This window comes from Corapipo altera, unplaced genomic scaffold, assembly GCF_003945725.1.
Source record: "Corapipo altera isolate COAL_440 unplaced genomic scaffold, ASM394572v1 24b, whole genome shotgun sequence".
NCBI lineage: Eukaryota > Metazoa > Chordata > Aves > Passeriformes > Pipridae > Corapipo > Corapipo altera.
In genome coordinates this window covers 6,585,138-6,609,945 of record NW_020884888.1, presented here as the reverse complement: position 1 = coordinate 6,609,945, position 24,808 = coordinate 6,585,138, and the positions used below count along the sequence as shown (strand labels likewise).

At 37.6% G+C, this 24,808-nt stretch overlaps 1 protein-coding gene across 3 annotated transcripts in view; it reads right to left on the bottom strand.

The window, feature by feature from the left end:
* The window catches only part of MOCOS (molybdenum cofactor sulfurase), a 211,550-nt gene that overhangs the window by 167,602 nt on the left and 19,140 nt on the right, over positions 1-24,808 (bottom strand). For 2 of the 3 annotated variants that reach the window (XM_027643908.1, XM_027643909.1), the window contains exons 2-3: positions 17,421-17,510; positions 14,542-14,608 (exon numbers count right to left, since the gene is read on the bottom strand). In XM_027643908.1, coding sequence (XP_027499709.1) covers positions 14,542-14,608; positions 17,421-17,510 — 157 coding nt within the window. Of the gene's footprint in view, positions 1-8,880; positions 9,077-14,541; positions 14,609-17,420; positions 17,511-24,808 lie in introns of those variants that run through there. The other variant, XM_027643910.1, reaches the window with a different exon arrangement.

Sequence of the window (24,808 nt, the reverse complement as noted above, 5' to 3'; positions counted from 1 at the left end):
ATTTAGAATAGAAAACAAGCAGGAAAAAAAATAAGATCACAGAAAATAGTGATGAATGGGAGTATGTCTTTTCTCCTTAAAGTGTAATTCTCCTTCAGGCAATAATAGTATGCGATCAGTCTTATCCTGTGTCATGAAGTTAGAGGATAGAAAAGAATGTCCAAAGTCCTAAAATGTGGAGCTCAGCAGCAAGAGGATGTGCAAATGGCTGAGAAACTTCTTAACCAGAATTTCTTGCAAAACTTAAAAGGTGTGCTAGTGGAATGGAGAAAAGTATAACCAATAAAAATAAAATCATGGCAGCCACATAGCAGTATAAGAACCCTCTGCGGTTTCAAAATTATTTTGGGGTCTCTCATCTCAGTCTGCTCCACAGAAATAAAATTGCATATGTAAAGACCAAAGAGTTTTCTTTCTCAGTAGTCTACCACCCACAGATTTGAATTTGTTGGGTTTTTTTCTCTTCACATTACCAGCCTCCTAGGCACATCACAGGCACTACACAGGTATAAAAGACCACAAAAATAGGGTTCTGCATGCAATGTTGCTCTGCCTTACAAAGTTTTTTCCTGTAGCCATATCACTTGCCCACAGTAGCAGAACAAAAACATAATAACCCCTTTGCACTGTTATGAAATCAGCAGATAAACCTGTAAGAACATATCTAGAGAAGAGAGCCTGAGGAAAAAGAAGGAATCATTTATTCAAGAAATGTAGAAAATATGTGATTAAATTTGCTAGAACCCTAATTCCAGTCTATTAATCATTTTGGAAGGCTACAAACTGTTGCTGGGACCCAGAAGAAAGTACAAAGACCCACTGCTTAATTTTGCATCTAACTAGCAGTTCTCCTTTTCTGACTTGCATCCATTTCTCTGTTCTTAGATTTATTTCAGAGAACTCAGCTATATGATTTGGTGGTCATTTTTATCAACAGCCCTAGCTTACTGTATCTACCACAGGTAGCTTATGTAATTTATGTTTTTAATTTTTCTGCAAAGCACCTAGTACAATGGTGAGAGGCTCCATTTAAAATTACCTACATAAATAAGAAAATATAACACCATTAGCATATAAGAGATCATGCTCAACAAACTTAAACACTCTAAGTTCAGAAAGTTTAGTGGCAGTATGACTACCAATGCACTGGAGGAACATGCATTCATTTTCTAATAGGTCTAATAGACCTTAATGCGTTGCATAACACAATAATAATCTTCTCAAAATTTTCTAGGAAGAATTTAAGATTCTTATTTTCTTCTTCACATTGTATCAGTAGCATCACATTCCTTGTGCTAGACTCAAAAACTTTGGAGTTACATACAGCCAAAAGCCATCTACCACAACTTCTCCAACACCATTAAGAGTGGGAATAATGTTAGGACCAGTTTAGAACAGTATGTCCAGATGTAAAGCCTTCTGAAAGCTGTTCTCTACCAAGTCATACCCAGGATTCTGGACTCTCCAGTCCCACATCCACAAGTCTGCAAGTTTCAAGCAGTTTGAGCATCCACTCAGAGTACTGACAGAAGGCCATGTTCCAGGGGAGTACTTGCCATCTTAAAGACCCACCTTCAGAGACAGGACCCCAGCCTAGCAGGGACTTTAGGTATGCCACACGCTATAGGCATTATTATGAGCTTCTCTGAGTCTGGAAGCAGTGGTTTGACCACCTCCCTTTGCCTGCCCTGCTGCCTGCACAAAACTACCCGTCTTTGCCACAGCTGACACTGAGTGTATGTGTGTGTCTATACTGCTTCAGCATCACATCCGGCATATGGACTTAAAATGACTGTCAGCAGCTCCAGTCTGCTGGCTACAGTACCGTGAGTGTACCTCTGGAAAAGGCCTGGAAGGAGATCATGGGAAATAGTAACAGCACTATTTGACCAAAGCTGGTAGAGCATTATTTATGTCACAGCTCATCCCATCGCTCCCTTAAAAGCAATCTGCAAACACAGAATGCCCCACCAGGTAAGTTTGCTGACCTATGTTCACCAAATAATGTTTTGCTGCTTTTTCTTTTCCCTTCTAGAAAATGGTACTGATCTGTAGGCTACGCAGAATAAATCACCAGGGCGATTCTTTCACTGTGGTAGTAAAAACAGGTTTAGCAACATTTATATTTTGCTGTGATTAAACCTTCCCACAGAACTCCCATTCCCAAATTTTAAATTACTTACAATATGCTACGCACCTGAATAATTATATTCTAGGTCATCAAGTTCACACACACTCTCCTTTTGTAGCAACCCACGTGTGCTTGAGAGAAATTACTTCTGAACATGCTTAATTTTAAAGTCTTCATTTTACACACTGTATGTAATCAAACTTTTTATTAAACATTGCCAAGCACTCTGTCTCATTTAAAATGAGCTGCTAGAAGAGGTAAAGGTCCATTAAGCTGTTAATTGCATGCTATAACTCTGAATTCTTAAAAAGTTATGTTGAATATTGTTTTCCCAAATGCTTAATTCTATATTTACCTAAGTCTACTACCACAGTTACTGTATTGGTCAGGTATATGCTAAGAAATCAACATAGCCACATCAACAAAATTCTCCCAGGTAGAAAGAGGGAACGAAAAGAGAGAATTTAATTTCCATTTCTCTTGTCTGAGTTTGATACAGGGAATTTCACAATACAGGTACAAAGCACAAACCCACTAATGCAGAAATACAAGTACACCCTAAAGGCAAAGTGCTTCTGCTACAGTAATGGCTTAAGTGATTTGATAGCTCAAATTCATTGCAAGTAAACCTCAATTAGACTTAAAAATGAAAGTCAAGCAAGTGTCATAGAAAATATTATATGCCACTGTTTTTAAATTACTTATAATAGAGGTGCAAAAATACTTTAGGCTGTGAAAATAAAATTGAGATGGCTCCAAAATACATAAACCACATATAAACATATTCAAAAAGATTGCTACCTCTTATACATGCCTCTGAAATAGTTTGAATGCAGGTATTTGTATGCAAAAAAACTTTTCATTAAAACATTTAAATTTGACTATTCCAAGCTCAAGAAACAGTAACTCTTTTTTACATAGTAGCTAATTAACTAGACCTTACTTCATATCACGTACCCTTGTCAAATAAAATTGTATTTCTCATCCCTTAAAGACTTTATATCTATCTTTGTTTTAGTTTGTAGTAACTTCAATCATATGATAATGAAAGTAGACACAGAGGAAATGAATTAAGTACATATTAATTTCTCTAAAAGACTTGTAACTCAAAGCACAGTATTACATGAATGTTGATGTTTATTTTTCCTTTTTTTGCCCCCATATTCAATTAGCTGTGCAGACCTTCTCACTACAGTGAGAATCAAGTAATTAGCACTGGTATGTGCAAATTCATTATGTCTTGTAGAAGACTCTCTCCTTCCAGCCTTATGACCTGTCTATAGGAAGGAACATCAGCCAACATCTTATCAAGGCCATGCACTTTAAAAACGGCAGGGAACTTTCCCAGCAAGAATTTGTGGTCACACCCTTTCCACTTCAGAAGGCCTGTGACAGCTTTGAATTGCCAGGAATGATTGCTTCATGTACAGCAACATACTTCACTGCACTGTCCACAAGGGACAACCAAAACCACCAGCTACTCAGTAGAAACACCAGAATCCAGGTGTTTTAGCAATTGATACTTGTGTGCTTACAGATCTGATGTTCTGTGGCTGATGGGCCACAACAAGGAAAAAGGTTACCTTAGCTCTTTTTCATACAATTTTAAAAAAATAACCACAGAAATCAAAAGGGCCCCAAATTTACAAAATAAAACAGCATGAGTATTTTGATAAGTACAAACAGCCTTGAAATATATCAGCATGATCTTTCAAATTACAATAGCTGTTCAGGGCCCGAGACTTCAGATTAGGAGAATTAAATTTCCAAAATTCAGTGGTGTGTGCGCTTATTTAATTAAAAGCAGGTAGAATTTCATTTGCACTTCACTGTTAAGAATGCCACCTATAATACCACATTTTGGCAGTGCAGCTTAAGTCCAATTTATACTAAGAGCATACTTCATCAAACTCATTCTGAAGTTCATTACAAACGCTAAACACCAGTACTATTTGCTATAGTGATCCCACCCCATTTGGATGTTTAAATAGGTAAACACAGTCAGATAAACTCGCAGTGGTTTGCGAATGTTCTATGGTTTTTTCAGTTTAAGCCTTTTGTATCTGAACTGCAACTGTGAGCTACATGATGTATCCTTGATTTTAGATTTTCACAGGTATAGCTCAAGGCATTGAAAAACTATCTTGCTTGTACCTATGCCTATAAAGTAAATTAATTTATTTTATTTTATTTTTCTCTCACAAATGAAGCAGCATATTATACTCATGACTGGGCTGCAACCCACACAAGGGTTTTTCACTGACTGACAGAAAGTTACCCTTGTACACCTCCTTCAGACAATGCATATGGCCCAGATCATGCCCTGTAAGGCTGGTACATGTAAGGCTGGTAAAACTTTCTCCCACACAAAGAAGAGAGAAGGAGACTTGAATGCAAGCAACAGCATCCCATTTACTGTGACACCCACTCAAGACAGCTGACAAGTGTTACTGGAATGTCAGAGGCCTCTCTCTTTCCTCTAAGCAACTATGTCAGCCCTGTAGGAGGGAGGAGAGGCACTGCTACTACCTATTTTGGCTCAGGCAAGTTTGATTAACCAAACTATACCATGGTTGTTTAGGTTTCTTCCCTGGCTGAGGTAACCTATTGCTGACAGATTTGCAAACTCCTTTCAATCTACTACAGCAGCACATTTAACTCATCACAATCAAACACAGGCGGTTTGTGCTGGAGTCATGGACAACAATGCAGAAATTACGTGCTTGTAGCACACTATTTACATAGGAGGAATATGACCAAGAAGGGTTAGAAGGTCTGTTTTAATCCAGGCTCATTCACTGCCTTTGTACACTGTCTCAGCCACAACACTTCAGAGGTCTGTACAGTTTCTCACACCAGTTTCAAAGCATGGTAACACCCAAAGTGCTAAAAATGAATGCAAATAACAATCAAGTGGTCAAAACTATCCATAAATAGCTTTTGCAGGGAAGGAAACATTTCCCAAGTATGTTACTGAAAACCTCCATTATACTGTATACGATATTTATGGAGTTCACATTAAGCATTTTGGCACAATTAAAGTTCTACATATATGGCAGGCTGTTCAGTCCTTGGAAGGCCAGACAGGTACTTTCCAAATAAGCTTGTACAAGGAGACTTAAGGGTTTGGAGTGTCTCAGTGTGGGACTAAAGGCTTTCCAGCCCTGAGAGATGAGCAGGGCAGCTATTTTCTAACAGAACATTTTGGACTCTCATTTTCACCTTCGACAGAAAGACAGATCTGTGTGAAATAAAACAACCTTCAGCTTTTCAGCTTTTATGAATTTACAGTAAGAATGTAAGCATCTTGAGACAGCTGTTACTGGCAGGCAGATAGCTTTCTCCTATTGCAAGTTAGCATGGACAGTCATTGAACTGGAAGTTTCACAGTTAGCTCACTAGAAAGTCAGGCTTCTAAAAGAAGACTGAATTGGACGCCACACAGGATTTTGGTACCAGGATTTTTGAACAAACAGGTCAGTGAAATTTTTCTTAGCAGGGCAAAATTAACTAGGACTGTGCCTCACACCTCTGCTGCACTGCTTCCCTTATTAGCTCAAAAGCTTCAGCATTATATTCCAGAGGTCAGTTTTAGTATTGTTCATCATCTTTCATCTTTTTGTGGTTTTGTTTTTGTTTGGTTGGTTGGTTTGGTTTGTTGTTTTTTTTAAGTCCTGCAAGACAACACCGTTTTCATACGTAGTTTATCACAAGTCAGAAATATCTGTGAACATTAACAGAGTTTCCAAAGAAGGGACTCATGTCTCTAAAACCTCCTCTATCACATGAAAGGTATTTGCAAAAAAAAATTTATTGAAATACTAAACACCTTTAAAAGAGTAAAGACAGACAAACTCGAAGTGGTAAGAGGATGGCTGAGTGTTGAAGAGCTCTTATGAGCACCATGGTTGTGATCACTGGATTCATTACAAGCCTAGGGATTCTCCATAAAATCCAAAGCATATACATCTTACTCCTCTGAACAGTCTCACCATCCAAAAGCTTACAATAAATTCTAAATTATTAGCAACACATTATTGAGCTGGCACTCAGTAATATTAGTGATGCAATTTTCTTCTGCCTTGACACATACCAAATATAGTAATAAAATCTAGCAAATTAAACCTGGATTCACCAGTTGTTATTAACCTTAATATAAAGGAAACAGTTCTATTCAAAGTCTTGCCTCATTATCTTTCACATTCCTGTATCTTACCATGACTTGTGCTGCTTCTTAAAGGCACCCTTTAATTTCAAGGACATCATCTTTGCTTACAACGTTCAAATCAGAAATAAAGTTTAAAGCAGGTAAGAAACTTGAATCAATGAAATAAGCATAGAAATGAAAGAATAATGAAAGATAGAAGGAACTCACATATATTGCCAGCATATATTACAAAGGTCCATCTGAGTTTTAGGTACTTATTTGCTATCATTTCAAACTACCAAGGAGAGTTAGTGTATTTATCTTCAAAGAACTAGATGTTTAAAGTGATAAAGTTAATAAAATCATTTTCTCTCCTATAAGTCAATGTGATCTCCCTAAACAATAACCCTCTCTACAAAATCTCAGAATCTCCTTTAATTTTTGCTCCATTCATATAAGTATCAACCAGTTTATGGACCACATTATCACTTTCAGCATAGCATGAAATTTCATAACAAAAACAAACAAGAAAGATCATGTTCCAATAAATTTATTACATTCTAGCAGAATCTTCAGAAATATGTGCTTGCTTTCTTACTAGAAATCCATTGTGCCTACAGATTTCCTCTATTCATTTGAAATGCTTGTGCCATTCCCTTAGCTTTATAATATTTTTATTTTCTCATAGCACCCAGAACATTTGATGAGGTCACATCATCATTTCAAGAATCTTTTACTCTGTCTCAATTACCATACACTCAATTGCCATACTGCAGGACTTACTTCAACAACCCCATTCTATTTTGGCTACACATTTCAGAAAGATTAGGGTAATCCAGATCAAACCCAGAGACAGACTGGGGAGGTGGATGAAGAATGCACCTTGGAAGTAGAATCTAGAGGAGTTTATCTTGTTCAACCTATGAAAACAGGAGAATGAAAAAGGACTCCTCTACATAAATGCATCAGAAGGGGTTAATGGTAGAAAAGACCACAAAAGCCTATAGGTAACATAAAATTTTGGTGTAGGAACAGAAGGATACTAGCTTCTCAAGAATTCCCATACTCTTGAACCATACCAGCAGGGATACGTTTCTGACCTAGCTGTCCTGAAACCAGGCCCCCTAACACCCTTACTGGGCCCACACACACTTCTTTCATCCCCGCTGGGGTTAAGGTGGCTGGTTTACACCACATCAGTCACCTGCCATCCTTCTGCACTTCCCCTTCTCAGTTTCTTCTGCTTAACTCTGCTGCTGCAATGCTCCCACCAGCTCTGCTCCCTCTGGTGTTTAACACGATCTCTGAGCAGTCCGAAAGCCATGCAGCTGACTGCTTTTTTGCCATAGAAAAGTTTTCATTAGGGCAGCAATGACCTCACTAACAGGCTGTTATATATATAATGGACACAGTTGCCTGTGGCTAAGTGCTGTCTCAGTGCCGGAAGGGGGGGGGGGGGAGGGCAGGGGGGGTGGAGGAAAAAAGAAAACAACTGCTAAAAGACATGGGATATTAACTGAGAATTCAAGCAAGATAGCAGGTTGCAGAGGGCAGAGAAAAAAAAAGTTTTAGTACTACAGCATCTAGTATTGCCGCTGTAAATAACCTGCTCATTAGAGAAAGAGAGCTGACAACATGCATTATCACTTGACAAAGCAAATGTATTTGCTCTGTCTGTAAGAAGACTGGATGAGCTACAGATAGCCTGGAACAATGCACAGAGGAAATGGCATTATCAGAGATGAGATGGCAGTCACATTTACACTTGATGTAACAGGGATAGAAGATAATTCTAAGGCTACATCACAACTGAGAGGAAAAAAAAAGTGATGAAATCACTCAAACACAGAGGCAACTGCCCCAAAGTTATCATTACTTGCAGATCATATCTGCTTCTGGAGAAAAAACCCAGAAGATCCTGAATACATTGCTATATTCAGGAATTTAGAAGTTCACCAGCAGTTAAAAACATATATACTCAAAATTCAAATAATACATCATGAACTAACTATCCCCCTTATATAGTGTTATATAAGTAACACTAACAGCTATTCACTTAGGTCAACTTTATAATAAAACTACTTCAGTGGATATCAGTGTTTAAAGCACTAAAAATCATGATCATTCAGGATCATCAAGAGTGGGCAACAAAACCAGTACCAAAGTGCTGAGGGAACAGAACAGTAATTAGAGTCAGAACTGACGGTCAGAATTTTGGATGAGGGGAAAAAAAGTCATAATACAAATGATGACCATTTAAGGATTCAAGCCTGCTGGTAAAAACTGCAGCAAGGTGGGGCTCAGATGGCAAATAAAGGATGAGTGCAAAAAGCTGTGCCTTGCAGCAGAAATGACACCAGGAATTTCAGATTCATTGAGACACAGATGCCACCAAGGAAGCCCTTTGGAATGCTTTAATGTGTCTTCAACAGCTTAATTATAACAACAGATGAAGTACTCATATTACTTTACAAGCGAAATCAGCAAGATTCAAAATGGAGCTCAATACTGGGTTTGCTAACTTCACAGAAAGACTATTTTCCAAGGCTATGATTTTGAATATAACATAAGATACAAGCAGCACAGGTTAAACTTTCATCACCTGTGCATTTCTTGGTAGAGGATCATTGAGTCAGTTTCAGATGGAGCAAAACAGAAAGTGTCCACAGTCTTCAAAAAAATTAGGCATGAGGAAAAATATCAGCAGAACTTTGGACAACATACATAATTGTAGATGGCATTCAACATTTCTTGACTTCAATCAGATGGAGCACCTCTCCAGTGCTACGTAACTTGTGCTGAGAAACAGAAGTGCGCTGAAGTCAGAACAGAGTTCTCAAGCACAGCAGGTGCACACAGGAGACGGTAGAAATTTTATTTGTACTAAATATCTGGTCTGCCAAAAGCCTTACTTAAAATACAAGTAACCATCTAGGCCAGTAATGAAATTGTCAGGCTCCCCTGGAGTAGGCAGAGGAGATGCTAGTGTTCCCAAGAGCCAGTCAGGACTATGTTACTGCTCACTGAACAGCCAGGGCAACAGGTGTTACCAGAAAAGTCACAGATTGGTGTCTCACTGAACTGCTTTTTAGGAAGTTACTGCAAATCCAGAAGAGGGAAGAACACTACCTTTCTTCTATAAATGTTGTACAGCCTAGAGAGTGGAAAAAAGCTTCCATATAATCCCTGAAAAAGACAAAGATGAAAATAAGGGAGGAAAAAAGGAATTTGCATTGGGGAAATCTCACTATTTTTATCAATCAGTATTTTTATTAATCAGTATTTTGTTCCAATTGGACTATCTCATTCATCGGCTCATGTGCCCTTTCATAGACTTCCCCATGAACTGAGAGTGCACGGGTCCCTGCTAAAAAAGCAGCTGAGGAGGTAGGGAGGCTGTGTGCATTTTAAAAATGTGATTTAAAACGGTGGCCTGAATCCAAGTAAGCCTGTACCACTCTCCCTACTCTGTTATCTAGAGAGCGATGGCACAGAAAGATCAGTTTTAAACTTAGTCTCCATAGTTCCTTTGTCGCAGCCATATTAAAAAAGCAGATTCCTGAGGGTTTTTTTCTGAATCAGAAAGAAAAAAAAAGTAAAGGTTGTATCCAGCCTTTTTCAGACCTCTTTACAAAACATTCTAACCACCCATACAAATTAAACTCAGAATTGCCTAGAAGCATTTTATCCTTTGTGTTCATAAACTAGCAATCTTGACCTCCAGATTTTAATTTACTTTACTGAAATATTTATTTCCTTCAATAAATGAAGCATTCCAGATTTGACTCTCTTTGCAACAAAGATTAGCCAGAGAGCATGACCATCAATGTACCAATTTTATTTACTGCAATCTCTTTATATAAACCATGAAGGTATAAAGCTGACTACCGGAAGAGTAACAGAAGGTATTAGCAAACTCATTTCTAAAGCTTCAGCTTATCAAGTTAATGATTAATGAATTTATTAAAACAGAGATTAAAGTCCAGGAGCAAAGTTCCAAAGTAAGACTGATTTTATTTGTTCTTAATCCAGTCTCTTAACTCATTCAAAAATAACAGTACCTATTACTGTGACCAGAAGCTTTTTAATACCTTGCATAGGATTGCTAAGAGTAAAGCCAGCAAAAGTAATGACTGACTCCTGGAAAGAGCTGTTCATAAAATAGAGTCCTTTGCATAAAAGGCTAGGTGTGGCCAAGGAGAAAACAAGAAGCATCTGCACCAAAGCCACTGCTCTGTTGTCATTCAGTACGTAACAGAGCACAGAGTGGGGATATCAGTCACCTCAGTGTGGCACACTGGGATTGTTTTACTGCATGCCTAAACAATTTTATGAATCATGAGAAAAAGATCACCCTTTTGTGTAAACTCTTCCAAAAAACCTATCCATTATCTATAATTGTCTTCCAATGCTTCCCCCATTTGCCACATACAGAGTCACCTCAGTCCTTTTGTTGGACTTCACTGACTGTGGTATTTCAGACTTGCCCCCTGAGCAGTGGGATCAGGAGAAGGAGGAAAAGCAGGATTTGCAAATGGCATTATAAAACAAGCATGCAAAAGGGCTGAACCATCCTAGTTTTAAAACAAGGTTTTCAAGTTGATAGGTGCCATTAAGGAGGACAGGATGCAGTGCTCAGATGTCACTCATCCGTATGGTCCCCTGTCAATGACCTTTGCAAAGGGCAAATCAATACTAAGCAGATACTGTATCTACTACTCCTTACTGTGTAGGAAAGGTCAACTCATTTTCATGTATGTATCAGTTCCAACACTACTGTTTTCAGACACAGAACTGCTTAAACCTGGGAATCAATAAAAAAATTCTTATCTTGCACGTAGCAGCATTTCAAAATATGTGATAAAAAACAAGACTTGGAATGAGAACATTTCATAAGCAAGGTATGACGCATATACAAGGAATGTAAAGCTTTACCTTGCTATCATGAAATGTTCTCTACAAATAAATGCAAATGAAATTATAAACAGCATTTATGGGACTCCTTCCTTAGCAAAATTTAGTACCACCTGTATGTTTTACCACAGAAAAAATATATTTTTAAAATACTAAGACAATTACAGTCATTTTATGCATGCCTGCTGCACCTGTTTTTGTTTGTATGACAGGCCACAGAGATTATTCTCCACTTATAGTTCACTTAGATGGTATATTTTGAGAGGAGCCTTTATAAAAATGCATGGTTCTATATTTAAACTTGATCCCATTTAGCTCAATGTCCAATCCTTTTAGCTTCAGCAACAAAATTCTGTAATACACATATTGCCGCAATCTAGGAGATGCTTGGTACTGAAATCACAGCTGAAATTTCTGGCCTTTTGAAATATATATTTGAATTCCTGAAGTATGATTCAGTTTAACGTACCACAGTACTTGAAAGTTCAAGGATAAACATCAAAAGTCTATTACAACAACACTGTGTTTAAATGAAACAGTATCTTGTTGTATATTTTAAACACACTAGAAACTTCAAACAACACTAAAACTTCAGTCTGGCTCTGGTGAGAAGACACTGCTGCACTATTTGATATTGCAAGGGTAAGATCCACAAGGACAGTGTTTTAAAATATTCAGAAAGATAGTATTTTTAGATGCTTGCATATGGAAAAAGGGTTATTTAATACTCAATGTAATGAATTTCCTAGTTGCATTAACTGCAACATCATAAGGAGATATTGTACTCCTGTTCTTTAGCTGTATTTTAAGTGGAGCAATGGCACTTCCATACATCCATAAGCAAAGTCATAAAAAGGATCTGTAATCTTTTGATGCATACATTTAATACATTTTGGTAAGGTTTATTACAGTTCTTGCTTCTTCTTCTCAGCATCACTCATGGTTAATGTGGAGATATGCTCAATGTTAAAAATCACTCAGCAGTTCCACATCAAGAAAAGAGAAGCAATGTTTTTAAGAATAAAACAGCTATTTCTACTCTTATTGCACTTGAGTTTGTCAAGAGGTAAGCCATCTTATTATAATTTTGTAAATCTTAGAAAATATCCACTGACTCAATTATTTAATTATTTATTTTCTTGCAAATCTACATTCTAACAGTAGTTTCTCTCTGTCAAGCAGATATGAAGGTAAAACCAAATCATTCAGCTTTGTACCATGAAACAGTGTACACTGCCAGATTAGGAAAGTCTATTCTGATGCTGCTATCAGCAATGTTGACAAATATAAACCTGAAATTAGGCTTTGTGTTTATTTTTAAATAGTTGATTGTGCCATCCCATTGAAAAATCAAAACAAAAAACTAAAAGAAAACCCCTACAAAATAAAATCATATTGTCTTGGGGTCAAACACTGAAAAAAGAGCTATACTTCTGACTGCAGCCATGTGCCAAAATCAGAATTACACGCAAGCAACTAATTTTAAGATTTCTGAAATTACCTGCTGAATTATTTTTTCACAGAGGAAATACAGTCTATGCACTGTGACGCAGGACAGAGCTGCCTGTCTCCCTGTATTGTAACATTTCATATTTTGATTAGCTGCAATGGCATAGAAGTATAGATTTTTAATATACTTTTATTGCCTTTTAGATAGCTGACTTACTGACAGTGGTTTTAGGGCATTTTCTTCCTCAATTTTTATGACTATGCCTTTTTGATGACTATGCTTTTTAAATTTTTATTGGGGAATAATGGTTGAATTTTTATAGAGACAGATGACAAATTCTATTAGGTACGATACTGAAAATGTTCATTTAGATGCAGAGGGAATTTAAAAAAAAAAAAAAACCAAAACAAACAAAAAACCACCCAACAAAACCACTAGTATGTTCTTGTCAACTCCCATCCTGCTCTTAAAAAAATCTAAAAGCAGGATCCAAAATAATACAAGCTGAGGATGTAAGCTCTTTTAAAGTAATCTAGATTTCTTACAAGGTGAAAGTCTATTTCCTTACTCGCTAACAACAAAGAACAGAGAGTACAATAGCAATTATTCTAGAAACAGTTACACTTCCTGCTGTGCCTTCATAAGCAGAACGATGAAACAGCAACATTGCAATAACACTGAGAGTAAATGGAAATCAGAATGCTAACACTGCATATGAGCACACAGTTCTGCTCAAAAGACTCTGAAGGGCTGTAGGTATTGCTCTATCTGGCTATAAGTGGCTGCTTTTGAAAACAGCTATTCCTTGTAGGTAGTCTCTTCCATTTCCATTTGGCTATAGGTTGTCATCCTACACAGCATTAAGAGACGGTTGTAGAAAAAGTAAAAATAAATGCCTTCTCCAGAAAGCTGGTGGTGGGGAGGAGTGAACAGGTTATAGCCAGCAGCAGCAAGCAGCTAGAAATCTTGGGTTTTTTACACCCTCATAAAAATGCAGTGAGAGAAAAAGGAGAAAAAAGGTGTAAAACAGATTTTCTTCATTACAGCTATGAACGCTACAATGCTATTGTGCTTTGGAGAAATATTTGCTTTCAAGGAAGATTATAAAAAAGAGGAATCCGTGACGCTTATTTCCTTACACCAAGAGTGCCATTAAAAGCAGGTAAATAAACTTAAAGTATATATATTCTTCCATAAAGACATATTTTATAAAATAGCAAGAATTATCTGAAAGAAAAACTAAACCAAATAAACAAGTTGTATATTTTGTCATGGTGTAAACTAATGGCAGGAAGCGTACTTCAGCACACTCCATCCTGAACTTTAAGGAGAATACCTTATTTAGAGAATCAGTTCATTTTCTTACCTGTACCCAGAAGCCCCAAACTCAATTTTACCTTTTCTTTTTGTTTTTGCTCTTAACAGTTTTACTAAAACTACTTTCAAAGGTATTCTATTACTCCAACAAAAGTAAGTACCTGCTGTAAAACAAGGTACACATTTCCATAAACCTTTTATAAATTCTCACAAGTCATTATGCCTTATTTAATTTTATCTGAATTTTAACCATTTCCTTGTACCTAGTCTCACCTTACTATCTTACCATACCATTTTACTAATAATCACTTTTGAGATTCCAGCTTCTATATCTTAATTAAAACTGTGGATTTTATTACAGCACTGATCTAACTACAGGACTTTGAGAATTGGGGCATCTGGGAGAAAAAGAACTGATATCATCCAACACTTGATTGTCCAAATACCTTGTGTTTTAAAAGTGAGGTGTTTTCTTTAGGCATGACAGATGACCCTCAGAAAATGGCACCACATCACACAGGCCTAATAAAAATGAAAACTATGAAGGGCATTATACAAGATCTGAAAGAAAGATTATTCTACCTGTATCGGACATGCTCGATTGTGTCATATGTCAGCTTGCTGCTGATATTCTGACTATGAGGGTTGCCTAGGAGACAACAGAGATACAGAAGTTAATCATTAATCACAATTTTGCTATTAAATTTCTCTTTAATGAAAATATTACACCAACCCAACCTAAGAGGTGACAAAGAAATATTCAATATATACTTCATAGCAATGCCCTGAAGCTCCTTAGTTAGTCAAGAGAAGGGACATATAACACGCTAAAGCAATTATGACAGATCTGGAAACTTCAGCTGGAAATCTTTTTAGACAGTTATTCTAACAAGGAAATGCAACTGCATATGCAAAAACATACTAGGAAAAACTACAGACAGAATGTACATTCATAAATGTATTTGTGCAGTAGTTAAGAAGCAAGAGACAGCATCTAGAAACAACAGACATCAATGATGGAACACCAGGATTAACCCTGGTGGTTTTAGTGTTTGAAATTCACATAATTCGTTAAAATATAAATTTTATTGCAAAATTAGTAGCCACCTTAGACCAGCTCAACCCAAGCATCTATTAACAAATAAGACAGCACATAAGGAGGGCGTGAATTGACAAAAAATTTGAGAAAAAAATTCCTGAGCAAAAAAGATTACAGCAATATCCACCCAGGCACAGAACACTTTCGTATTAGTAAATACCCAAAGACTACGCCAAAAGAGTTTGGAAAGGGTGCAAGAAAGAAATTGCTATACAAATACAGTTTTTGCAGTAGGCTCAAACATAAGTCACTCTATTTTTAAAATTTAAAAATCACCCTGCTGAAAGTCATTGAGCGAAGGTGTTGAAAATAATAAATTTCAAGCTCAAACCAAAAAACTAATACTTGCACTTTTCATGTCTGATATTGCATTTCTGTAATTTCCAATTCAAATATTCTCAATTTTGAAGTGAGAATATCTCTTACTTATATTACTTTCCCTCACTGACACATGCAACAGCTAAACTACAGTTCTTTTGGCCTGTGGATTATCACCAAGAAAATAAAAAAAGCTGCAAGTCAAACTCCCCTTTCAGTCACATCTGTGTTTGTTAAATTAACTCTTTTTATACAACAGTTGCTGTCCTCAGAGTACGAGATGTAATTAAAAAAAAAAGAGAATTGACCATACTACAGTTCTCGTCATCATTTTAGATGAAAGCACTAATGAAAAAGATACAATTTGTTCTCCTATAGCATTATAGGTACTATGCAAATCTGCTCCAAACTGGCAGCACTACTATTTCTACTCATAAGCACTAAATTGATTCACAAATTATATTTTTTTTCTGCCACAGATGGTACTTATTATAAGGGTTGAGCCCAATGTTGCTTGAAATAACTAAGATCAGAGCATACATTTCCCTTTACAATGTCTGTTGTGAGAAAACATTAATTTTAATATCACTGACATGCGCTTCAATAGGAGATCTTAAATATAATCAACATATTTTGTTATAAGAGAAAAAAAAACTCTATACCTATCAAGAATAACATTATTTTGCAATGGAACTTAATTCCATGCTTTGGATCCTGGCCTTGCCAGCATTCAGGAAAAAAAAATAAGGGAAAATGGCACATACAATGGTACATTGAAAATTAGACTACCCAAAACTCTGACATGGCTTGCCCAGTTAGTAAGCACAAGTGTGCCAGTGCTAGAGTGAACAGTTTTCTTGAAAAGCAGTGATACCTAGTTCCCAAGTGAGGAATTCCTTTGTTCTATGTATCAGGGAGCATAAGAAAGACACAAAGCTAGCAAAAAGGACACATGATGACAGATAGTAAAACACAATAAGAAATTTTGATTATTTCAGTGGGACTACTCACAGTATAACTCTGTACAGTATATTTTTTTCTGTTTGAGCATGACTCACTTCAATGTAAATTGTCTCACACAGTAACAATATTTCCTAAACGATGGATGCTGCTGCCTTTGTATAAAATCACACTCACTTATCTTGGCTAGATAATAATGTTAGAAAGAAACAAAAGGTTTAGGTAGAGGATTTGGGGATGAAGTGCTTACAGGTGGTGCTGAAGTGGCCTCATTCACAGCTGTAATAGCTAAATCTCCACCCAGATATAGCATAATTTTGTAGATATTTTTACTCACATTCTTACGGGCAGAAAGAATCGTGCCTTGCAGACTATACCATCTAAGGAGTCTTTCTGCTGTGCCTTTTGCAACCAGTCATGCCTATCTCGTATTGCCCTTTTTAGCCACCAACGCGCTTGCAACAAACATGGGTAGAGCCCTTCCCAAATCTTCGTTCGCGAAGCCCAGCCATGGTATGGTATGGGTAAGATTGCTTTGGCAGTACACATCCTTTTTGTGAGTATGCACCAAAGTCCAACAGTCCAAGAGAGGCATAGCACCTATTCCCTGCCTAAATTCACTTGTGATCTTCTGAGTTAGGCTTTCTTCTAAATAAAATATTTATACTGATGCCTTATACTTATAAGCTCCCTGTGATTACTCTCACTGAGAAGGACGGTGGTTCTAGATTTTGGTCCTTGCATAAGAAACTGGTTTTGCATTTTGTGTCGAAAAAACACAAAGACAGAACAAAGAGTGCTTATAGCTACACTGTATTTCTTTATTCCAAGCATGGTGCCCTAACTCTGAGGCAACAGAGTCATGTTCCCTTTGATTTCTCTTCTTCACCAACACCAACACATCCTTGGTCACCAAAGAATGAAATTACACAGAGGGCCTTGCCTCCTTTGTAAAATCACTCATCTTCCAACTACTCTATTGCAGTGTTAAAAAACCTGCAGAAGGTCTCTGCCAAGAAGCAGAGTTTTAAACTATTTAGATGGAAATTTGAGAAGACTAACGGGAACAGTGTTTTGCACTTACCATAAACATTGTTTCTGAGGTCATCAGTAAAAGCTTTAAGTAGACTCTCTGGGAAAAGTGCTGAACCAGCATGGTCAAGGTAAGTAATCCCTAAAATACAAACAAAATTACTAGAGTCAGTTTTTAAAATATTAAAGTCCATTTTCTCCCCCAGACTACATTCTGAAGGGTATCATTTAAACATCCCTTTTCATTCACTAGATGGAAAAAAAATAAAATAAGGATGAAATAACAGAAACCAAACATTCTGATTACCTGTGCATATTTTTTAATTAAAAGCAAAGAGGTCCCTCCTTTCATGTTCAGATTTCCTTCAGAAGGGAAATATCTTTTTGTTCAGCCTGTACAAGACTGAGCAAGCTGGTGTCTTCAGTCACAGTACCTTGCTACTCCTATGCACTACTTACTATGAAAACTACTATTACCACAAAAATAGTAATTATTATTAATAGCAACAGCAATAGTAGTATTGTCCCTATGCTGGCAGGTGAAGCAATTCTCTCAAGAACTGACAAAGCCTAAATTATGCCTGAAGCCCAAAGACAGGACTAGTATAACTTTTAATTTATTTAAATATGGCTCGCCACTCTGCTGCACTTAACATTCAATTCATTTTTAAAATCTCCTTTTATATTATAAAGATATTTCAAAACTTTTAAATAAATGCTTATTGGAAATGAAGGTTTTTTCATATTTAGCCATTTTAGATTTCTTAATCTTTAGCAATTATTCTTCCATTTCTCCAGTGCGTTTCATGCCCTTTATTAGTTTTTTTCATTTCACTTACCTTAAGTATTTCAACCTATTTCAAATTCTAATAATGATGAATATGATTAAGATTAGAATTTATTAAGTATTTTAAAGGTCTTCACTTTCCACAGGGATTTAAAACTGAGTTAAGCTTTAAAGGAGAAACCTTGACACTTGGAAATACATATTATTATATATTATGTTACTGTAGCAGAGATTCAGTGGGTAAGCTGTGAGGCAGTGTTAATGATAAAACCAATCCAGACACCCATCCCTATTTTTAAGAGTCCTCTCCTGCCTTAAGATTTCCCCACTTCGAGTGCCTAGCAAAAGCAAAATTTCTAATGATGGCTTGAAGTCAACTGAGTGTTTTTGAGGTGCTTCCAAGGATGGAGTGTGGGTCAATTTTTTAGCTGTACAGGCTTTTTAGGGTTTTGAGGGGTTTTTTATCCTGGAAAGTCTCTCCCAAACGCTGTGCAACAGCACAAACACGAACACAGTAGGTCAAAATGCATACAGGCATCCATCTTGCTCAATTTCTGACAGTTGCTCAGCTCACCACTGAAATGCAGGGGCTTTGGAGAGAGAGAGGCACGCTGCCTTACAGTAGGACACAACCAGGCCCTTCCCAGCACTGTGGCATGGCTTCGGCCAGTTAAATGACAGTAGATTTCTCTCCAGCAGGCCACACGCTCACCCATAGCCATCCCAGGATCTGCAGCTTGGCACCAAAAGCCTCTGCCTTAAGCTGGGGCTGAAGTGTGGAGCAACAGCCACAACCACCAACACCAGGTCTTGTGGTCATGGCAATAAACAGCCCATGGTCACTGGCTACAGCTGCAAGAGCTGGGAAAGGCAGGACTAGAGCTAAGAACAGGAAGAGGTAGCCCTGAGCCAGACACCAGGGGAAGGATTGCTGTCCTGGAGGTGACATCCTGGCCAACACCCTCCCAACAAAGCCCACACAGAGGTGCCATTTGGCTCATTAGCTTTCATGGGCACCAGGAGCACAGACAAGAGATGCTCCTCTGGGTGCAGAGAGCTGCTGTCTTTGGACCCTTCCAGCCCTAAGGAGGGTGACAGCACTGAAGTGATTACACAACCGTACAGCACAAGGAAACCCCCTCAGGCAATCACCTGAGGCTCCTCAAACCATCCACTGACACAAGAATGGGTGCTTCCCGTCCTGACCAACACTCCTGTGAGGCAAGTCCTGACCAACACTCCTGTGAGGCAATGTGGACTAAAAGATCTCGAGGTAAAGGCCCCGTAAGTGGTTTTTCAAATCTGATTCCTTACATAGCTCATGATGAAGAATAATACTGTGGTTCTGTGAAATGGAAGTAAAAAAAAACAAACACGCAGTGATTTTTAAATTCCTCCTCTGGGTATAATGCTTTGGAAATCTGTGAGGAAATTTGGCTGAGGAAGGAAAAATTACTAATTCTTAAACTTTTATTTTGTGTTTAATGCTGCTGTTTAATTGAAAACAGAGAACAGCATTTAATACTCTCTCTCCACTACCCAAAAATGAAATGGGATCTTTCATCATTTGAGACTGCACTGAAACAAATATCTTCATTGCTATTGCACTTTTATGATGTAGTTTTTCCTTGCTGTCTTATTTCAACAAAATTGTATTTTTTAAGGAAAGAAAAAAAAAGTGGCATGTGTATAACACCACCAAAAAGCATATTAATAACTTTCATTGTGTTTTTCCCCTGGTTTAATAACATTTGCTATTTTATCTTTATTGAATGCACATTAACCAAAGAAATTTGTCAGTATACAGAGAATAATACAGTTCCCCCTTTTACTGTGGTATTTAGTATAAAGGCTGTCAGCACTATGAAATTATACTGTTTACAGGAAGTAATAGGAGAAAGAAAATATAATATGATCAACCAAAAGAAAATTACAATGCAATATCCATCAGGACATGGTTTCATTGCTCAGGGAAAAAGTACAATTAACTTTTAGTTTAATTTACATACTATTATGTTTGGATTGTGTAACTGACTTCACTGATCTAATAATATACCAACTATTTGATAAAATCATATTTCAGAAGTAGGGTTTTTTTTTAAAAGAGTATTGAAAACCATTCAATGTGTTGGCATTAGTTATGGAAAGTTATTCAGCCAGAGTATTGGTTCAAAAGCTGCAATATTGATATGCTAATATCCTTGCAGATTAATTTTACAGGGGAACTATTTGGGTACCAACATAGGCCAGTCCGCCCTGTTGAAGAAAGTCCCAGCCCAGCTCTCTGATCTTCTTATGTGCTACAAATCACTCTTAACAAAGCATTCACCATGTCCACATGCCTGCCTTGGCTCTTTGTAAAACTTCATGAGTGCACATGTACCTACAGCCTCAGAAACACCAGGGGACCATTCAGTTTAACTGAACATTTCTATCTCTTAAATGAAAAAAGATAATTTAATTTGGAGCTTTTCAACATTAAAGTTTAAGATGAAGTGACAACACTCAACTGCACAAAGTCTGACAATGTGCAAAACATACAAGGCAAAAAGAAACTACTAGATTAATCCTTGGGAGCCAAAATATCTGCTTCTGACAAAAGCACACTTTCCTAAAATGTGACTCCACCTGACTTAGAAGAAATTTAAAGACATCATTTGATGAACTGCGTGTAGAACAAGGCAGTTACATCTTCACTAAATCTCTTAGTAACTACTAAGCTATGTATATTTCTACCATCCAGAGGATGGTCTAGAGGGGAAGGAGCATGAGAGACCGTGGAGGCACCCCCTAAAATGGCCTGGTGGCACACAGAGACTAAGCTTTCTCCTTCACAACCCTTGTTGAGTGACCCAGTTCCTATCTGGTTTACTTATTACTACCTTGATATTATGTAATTTGTTCTTTTAATCCTTGAAATTGTTCTTGGTGTTACACATTTCTGAACTTTGACCATCACTTACAAAAATAACCAATTTACCTATATACCATGTGACTGCTCTATGTTCACCTCCTTTACCTTTTGTTATCCTGTGATTCTACCACAGTCACCAAAACAAGCCAACCTGCTCTGTGGCTTCACAGATTATTTCTCACAGCCCTGAAACATAAAAATTCCTGCACTCCAACTGATTACAGGCTGTCAGTTATATCACCAAAAGTCTCATAATGAAGAATGAAATGTGTAGTTACAAGGCAGTAACTCTACAGTCATGAATTTTGATTGGTGGATATAATTGCAACTCAGTAGTATTATCTACATAATATTACTTGGGAAGTAATGCCCTGGAGAGACAGTATATATCTTAAGTACAGCAATATTAACAAAACCAGTATGAAATAGATTATAGGAAAACAAGCTGAAGGTAGAATAAAGCATTATCTGCCAAAAGATAAAGATGAGATTTCCATACGTGAAAACAAAAGAAGGAGAAGAAGGAGAAAAACCAAAAGACAAAATAGGGTGGAGAGGGCTCTACAGAGGTCATAGACAGGTATGATATAATTTGGATACAGTGACATTTTAACAGGTAATTTCACATCAGCTACCCCAGATTCATGGAATCATAGGATGGCCTGGGTTGGAAGGGACCTGAAAGATCATCTAGTTCCCACCCCTCTGCCATGGGCAGGAACACCCGCCACTAGACCAGGTTTCTCAAAGTCCCATCCAACCTGTCCTTGAGCACTTCCAGGGATGGGGTATCCACAACTTCTCTGGGTTCCAGTGCCTCACCACCCTCACAGCAAAGAATTTCTTCCTAATATCTAGTGTAAACTTATTCTCTTCCAGTTCGAAGCCATTCCCCCTTGTCCTGTCACTATATGCCCTTGTAAAAAGTTCCTCTCCATCTTTCTTGTAAGCTCCCTTCAGATACCAGAAGGCCATAATTCAGTCACCCTGAAGCCTTCTCTTTTCCAGGCAGAACAAACCTTATTCTCTCAGCCTTTCCTCATAGGAGAGGTGCTCCATCCTTCTGATAATCTTGGTGGTCCTCCTCTGGACTCACTCCAACAGATCAGTGTCTTTTCTTTGCTGAGGACTTAAGAGCTGGATGCAGCATCCCAGGTGGGGTCTCAGAGGGTGGAGTAGAGGGGCCGAATTACCGTCAACCTGCTGGCCACGCTGCTTTTGATGAAAGCCAGGATATGGTTGGCTTTCTGGGCTGTGAGTGCACATTGCTGGCTCATGTCAAGCCTCCAGGTTATTAATCCAAGTCTGATACTCTTTAGAGCCAACTTCCTCTTTCCAGTGACTGCATAAGAACTTAGCTCCCCCAAAGGATGCTCCTAAACTAAATGTCAAAAGTAGCTTTAACTATGTAATGTAATACATATAACCTTTATAAAAGTGCCTGAAATCTAACGATGACACAGGGCATGATATGTCCACACACTGTAAGGACAGACAGACAGCAAAAGATCTCATTATGCAAAATCATTAATTAAGTACTTTAAAAGAAAAAAAAAATGAAAAAAATACCTCCTACTAATATAGCTTGAGATTTGCCTTTGCTGGATATTTTATAGATTAAATGTTTAATGAATATTGCTACCTGTACCTTCAGTTTCTTTTTGGCATCAATTTACACAAAAACTACCAAAAACAGAGTATGTTTTCTCAATAAAAACATGCCTCTCACCTAAACAGTCATTTTCTGCTAGACAAGGTAATGTTTTGTTACCCTTGTTTAGGGCCGAGGAGCATTTCAAAAGACCACAAAAGCATAGTGCCTGATGGACAAGGCCATAGATGCTCAAAGCCTGAATAGTTACCATGCAGTTAAAGACACTGTTCTTCAGCATGATACGACTTAATTGCTACAGGCCTGGTGAAGTAATGCAGCAGTCAGCCTGTAGCCCAGGGCACATTCTGTTTTCTGCTGCCAGTCCACCGAGTTCATCAATTTCAGTAGTCACAGCTTGACCCGACTGTGAAATGCTGATCCGCACTGGGCTGAGACCAACCTGGATAATGGTACCAATATTCTAGGGGCTGCTAACCAGTTACTGAGTCCTGTGGAAAATGGTGTTTAATTAATGTATGTTAGTGTTTGACTTGATGGACTCATTACAAAAAGCAAAGCATGAAATGTGCAATTACATTTATCTGTAATAAGTTCCCATTATTTTTTTCCATTATTTGGTCTCATTGCATTATTACCTACAGCAAAGCAGGCAGAACATTAAAACCCTTCACAGTCAATACCGTACACCCCCTTCGCTTGCTGTACTCCTCAGCAGGGACTATAGCAACTCCACAAAAGCCATTTAGGTGGCTAAGATTATTCAGTGTCAGTATGCATACTATTCTGTGTACACGAGCCCCTACTTGCAGCTTTCCGTTTACAGCTTGCTGGTATTGAGGTAGTTGTGAGCTCAAAAGAAAGTAAGGATTTCACATTTATTAAGAACTCACATCTAAGCCTCTGAAATGTATCTTTCACAGCTACAGAAAAAAAATAAAATTACATGCCATCAAATTTCTTCATTTGCCAACTCCTGTGCTAAGTGAGACTGCAGTAAAGAGATCAGTCAGCACCCACTTTCATCCATTTGGCCTACCTGTAAGGTACTGCTTTATTCAGTGCATCACTGGGGCATGATTAAATATCAACTGCAGTCAGTGAAGTTATTTCCAGAGACACGTTTAACAGGTTGTGTGAGACCAATTGAAGTCTTACTTGTGGGCATGAATCAGAGGTATCCCAGCTTCATGTGAATAACATACGGCAGCCTGCCGTCTTGCCGTCTTTGGATGAAATATAAATCACAAGTGATTCATATTTATGCAAGTCTTCAAACAACTGTAACTTGCTCAGACCAAAACCAGCTCTCACACCTCCCTAGCAAAGATATGACCATCTTTTAGTCTCTTTCTTTTTTCCTTTTTCTCTCTGATGCAACTGATCAAATGAAAGAATAGTTGAAAGAGAACATATTCCCCATTCTTCTATTACTGGAAAATGCTTGCGTTGATTTTGCTGAAAATTTCACAGTAATATAAACTTTTGTGTAGGCAAAAGGCAATTAGAATTCCCTCCAGAGATGAAAACAGGATGGTAAAAAGCAATGTTTAAGGAGTCATAATAATAATTGTTTATAACAGCTGTCATTAGCTAAATATTCTAGTAGTGTACACCTGCTCCTTTTTCCTTCCCATTCTTTCCATAAAACAGATCCAGACTTTCAACAACATGCCAAGATATTTGAAACTATCTTTTCTAGTCAGTTCTATTTCTTGCTCTGTGACCTGAAATAATGAACTTCGTATAAAATCTAGGACAAAATAGTGACTCCAAAATATATCAAATTAAATTGCGTAGGGATATATAGAAAGCCTTTTAAATTATTTTATGGGTTTCCAGAAACAGTAGAAGACAAACTAAGTTCAAAACAGCAGAAATCCAAAAAGTAACCCTTTTCTTCACCCTTTTCCCTTAAATATCATTTCATTACATAGAAATAATTCACTATGAGCCTCTGGCAGCTAGAGCCTTGGGGTGAACTTGCAACCATAGCAATAATTAAACACCCACATGAGAACTGCTACACACAATGAACACAGAATGACAGCAAAAATCAGTTATCCTCACTGTTGAGGCCCTACAGAAGTACTTCCCAGACATCATTCCTTCCCAATGACAAGACGA